Source organism: Lathyrus oleraceus, chromosome 3 (genome assembly GCF_024323335.1).
Source record: "Lathyrus oleraceus cultivar Zhongwan6 chromosome 3, CAAS_Psat_ZW6_1.0, whole genome shotgun sequence".
Taxonomy (NCBI): Eukaryota; Viridiplantae; Streptophyta; class Magnoliopsida; order Fabales; family Fabaceae; genus Lathyrus; species Lathyrus oleraceus.
Genome location: NC_066581.1, coordinates 200,705,816 through 200,709,974, shown reverse-complemented (window position 1 = coordinate 200,709,974; position 4,159 = coordinate 200,705,816). Strand labels below are relative to the sequence as shown.

The 4,159-nt window shown below is 40.6% G+C and overlaps 1 protein-coding gene across 1 annotated transcript; it reads left to right on the top strand.

The window, feature by feature from the left end:
• Nucleotides 1–370: 370 nt before the first annotated feature.
• Nucleotides 371–2,254, top strand: LOC127130411 (uncharacterized). Its single transcript, XM_051059425.1, has 3 exons — nt 371–991; nt 1,154–1,503; nt 2,011–2,254. The coding sequence occupies exons 1-3, from the start codon at nt 371–373 to the stop codon at nt 2,252–2,254; spliced, it is 1,215 nt and encodes a 404-aa protein (XP_050915382.1).
• The last annotated feature ends 1,905 nt before the right edge of the window (nt 2,255–4,159 follow it).

The following is a 4,159-nucleotide window of genomic DNA, read 5'->3' as shown; positions in this document are numbered from 1 at the left end:
CAATCATTCTTCCAAAGAGGGTCCATGACTCTGAGGACCTTTAGACAACCATTGGCTTTTGAAGTTGAAGGCAACTACAATTATAGGAGATCATCCTGAAAGTATTTTTGACTCACAAGTTATCTTGTGGCGATAAAGATACTTTCACCTCATGATTTATGACTCTAAGTGTCTTCAGAAGTCTTAGTACTCACCTTGTGAGGGTATATGGGTTTCTTGTAGGGAAACTTAGCCTCCAACATACCTTGAATCTACAGTGTTCATGTTCTCTTGTATCATATGCATTCATAACATATTGCATTGCATACATACTTGGTCCTTATTCTCATAGAATCCTAAGGGTTTGTAATTATGTAGTGAACATTCCAAGATGGGATCCGATAAGAAGAATACTCTTCCACTCAAGTTCAAGCTTCCAAGAGTGGATACTCTCTTGGCTCTCAGCAGCAAAATCACTTCATGCAAAAAGAACAACTTCATCTATAGATATAGACAGATCATGGATCTTCTTACCACCTATGTAGACGTCTCAGCCTTGGTGGCCTTATCTCAATATTATGATCCACCACTCAAATTATTTACATTCAAATACTTTCAATTAGTTCCGACAATTGAAGAATACAAGAGACTGCTAGGTTGGTATGTGAAAGATCACCCTCCCTTCACAAAGTTGGGTGAACTGTTGATGCCTAAATCAGTTGTTGAAGCATTGCACATATTTGTTGAAGAGGTAACCCTTGGTCTAGGACCTAGGGGTTTTTCTAGGAAGTTCTTAGAAGAGAAGGCATGGGCCTTGGAGAAAGAAGGGAAATGGTTTCCCTTCAGTGCTACTCTAGCCTTCTTGACTTATGGACTCGTCCTATTCCCAAGTGACGATGACTATAAAAACCTTTTTATCATCAGTGCATTCGTATCAGGGAATCCTATCCATGCATTGGTGTCTGATGTGTATTACTTCTTACACACTAGGCACAAAAAGAGAAAAGGTGTGGTATTGAGTTGTTCTCCATTGTTGTACACATAGCTCTTATCTCACATGCCTCAAAAGGGGCCTTGAGTAGACTTCTTGAAGGACTTGAGGTGGTCTCGGAAGTTTGTTTCCCTTACTACTGAATTTGTGGTTTGGTATCTTCCTACTTCCAAGATAAAACAGGTTATCATGAGTTGTGGAGACTTCCCAAATGTGCCACTCATGGGCCCCCGTGGTTGCATAAATTACAATCCCTTGTTGGCCATGAGGCAGTTGGGATACTTGATGGAGAATGAACTTAAGGCTGAATTACTGAAAGATGTCTTTTTACCCGGTTTGGGAGAAGAGAATCCAAATCTATTGCAGAAGATTAAACAAGCTTGGACTCAAATTCATCGCAAAGGAAAAGAGTTGGGTAAACGTGATTGTCGAGCTAAAGAGTCGTATCGCCAGTGGGTGGTACAAAGGGTGAAAGAAGTCAAGCTACCTTACAATATTGATGTACAAGTTCCTCCACCAGAACTAGAGCCAATGTATGCCTCCAAGGAATAAGTGGATGCATTAAAAGCAACTATCGCACAATTTAACTAGAGAAAATGAAGACTTGCGATCGAAGCTCCATGCATTGGATAGAGATCATGCTAAATTGAAAAGAAAGAGTGAAGAAGATATTGAGCTCTTGTCAGAAAGCAGAGAGAAGGCTAAAATTGAGGAGACCTCAAAGATAAATACCAAGATAGTTTAGCTCAAGCTGATATGAGGCTAACTTCTCTCAGAAAACAGTTGAAGTGGACATAAAAGGAGCGTGACGACAACCACCGTTGGTTCGAGTTGGCTGTTAAAGAGAAGAAGGTACTGAGAGATGAATTTGACCTGGAGATTCAAAAACTCAAGCTTTCCCTCTGTGACGCAAATTCCAAGGTAGAGGTGGAACATCGTCTCAAAGAGGAAGCAATCAGGGTTTCCTACATCACACTTCAAGTCTGGAGAGAGAAGTGTCACAAAGATGAACTTGCCACTTTGAATGTCGAACATTGTAGAGATCATTTTTCTGCTCTAAAGAATAAGAGTTTGGGTTGGCTCAATGAGAAGGCTCGTATGAATGGTCTTCTTGATACTTATGCTGGATCTATCAACTTGTTGCAACCTGTTGTCGTTATGTACCAAGCCAACTATGATTTCTTAGTAAGGTTCTGCAATGAGTTAACCAAGGAGGTTCCTTGGAAGCTAGAAGATGCTCTGGAAGATGCTTATGAGAATACTACTCCATACTCGATACTCTGATTCATCTACCTTTATAACCGAATGATGAGAAGGTTCAAAGTTAAATTGAAGGAGTTGAAGGAACGAAAAGCAAAGCGTGTTATCTGACCACAGCTTTATTGTTTTCCTTTTTCATGTTTTGAATTACTTTACTATGCCCCTTTGTAATTGTAATATCAAATTCATAAATAAAATGCTTGACTTTTTTTGAATTCAGTGTTCTTTCTTTATCTGCCATTTTATAATGTTTATTGTTGCATTATGAATCATATAAGGTTTCCCCGAGAATAAAAACAAAAATAAGCATACATCATGCATCAGTCACATATTCATGAATCTCATATTACACACAGATGATCTTGCCGTTGTCTTGGTCTTCTATTCAGTAATTCTCGTCGTCTAGTTGACTTCCCGACACTTTTACAATACTCGAGCTAACCAAAAGATCGTCGTGGACAAGCTAGAACAGAACCAAACTGCCTTCCAAGAAGAGTTGACTCAAGTGAGAGCCCATTTGGGGAAACTCATGGATGTCATGCAAAATGTCGTCCATGGAAAATCTTCAAGCTAATCAAATAATTGTTGTTATTGTGCCTGTTGTTAATCCTATTATAGGGAACGGGGTCCCTGTTGTTACTTAAGTGCCTCCTAAGGGGGTACCTATAAACTTAAATGTTGCCAACGCCTTCCATGTTCCTGCTCATGGAGGTTCTCAAGCTGGTATGGATGATCACCATGATGATTTCTTTGTACCTAGAGTTGAGTCAATGTATAAGCCCTATGGGCCATCCCCAACTGATATTGACAGAAGGCTTCGTATGATGGACGAGAGGTTCAAAGCCATTAAAGGTCCTAGCACCTTTGGTCTAGATGTTACTGATATGTGCTTAGTTCCGAGGGTGAAAATACCATCCAAGCTTAAGGTCCCTGGCTTCGAGAAGTATAAGGGGGTTATTTGTCCCAAGACCCATATCAGATCCTATTGTAGGAAAATGGAAGCTTACTCCGACGACGAGAAGCTACTGATGCATTTTTTCAAGGATTGTCTCAGTGGAGCATCCCTGGAATGGTATATGCAACTTGAACGTGCACATGTATGTTCCTGGAGAGAGCAAGTTGAAGCTTTCTTGAGACAATATCAATATAATACTGACATGGCGCCTAATAGGACGCAACGTTAGAGCTTGACCCATAAGTCTGAAGAATCCTTTAAGGAATATGCACAACGCTGGAGGGACCTAGCTCCTAGGGGCCAGCCTCCACTGCTTGAAAAAGAACTTATTGATATGTTTATGGGTACACTTCAAGGCCCCTATCTGGATCTAATGATAGGAAGATCTTATGTAGGTTTCTCTGATCTAGTTGTCACTGGAGAACGGATCGAAAACGGTCTGAAAACAGGAAAAATTCAAGGTCTTGTTGTTGCCTCAAATGGGGCAAAGAAACCTTACAATGACTTCCCTAAAAAGAAAGAGGGGGAGACCAATATTGCATCAACTTCCAAGGGGAAAGGTAGGGCTTACCAGACCCCGTATTATCAGGTTGCTGAGGTGACTCCCAACAACTATCAACAACATACGTATTTTATTCCTGCTGTTTAACAATAAGTTCAATATCAACCACCTATTCAGTATCAGCAGTCGTACTTTCCTAGACCGAACAACTATCAGCAATATCATTTGGACCAACATCGCCCTAGAAGACAAGAGAGGAAGCTCGACCCTCTCCCAATGACTTGCATTCAACTATTGAACCACCTACTAAATGGTTCTCTAATCAAGTTGAGGGAAGCCAGGCCTTCGCCAACACCATTTCCACTTGGCTATGATATTAATGCATGATGTAAGTTCCATATCGGGGCACCCAGTCACACTATTGATAATTACAAGGCTTTCAGGTACAAAGTTCAATATCTATTAGACTCTA

What these genes read in the sequence shown, in the direction of transcription:
- LOC127130411 (XM_051059425.1), top strand. Translation starts at nt 371, where the DNA reads ATGGGATCCGATAAGAAGAATACTCTTCCACTCAAGTTCAAGCTTCCA. An exon ending in ACAAAAAGAGAAAAGGTGTG is followed by an intron (nt 992 to 1,153) that starts GTATTGAGTTGT and finishes AAGATAAAACAG; the next exon opens with GTTATCATGAGTTGTGGAGA. An exon ending in CCACCAGAACTAGAGCCAAT is followed by an intron (nt 1,504 to 2,010) that starts GTATGCCTCCAA and finishes CGAACATTGTAG; the next exon opens with AGATCATTTTTCTGCTCTAA.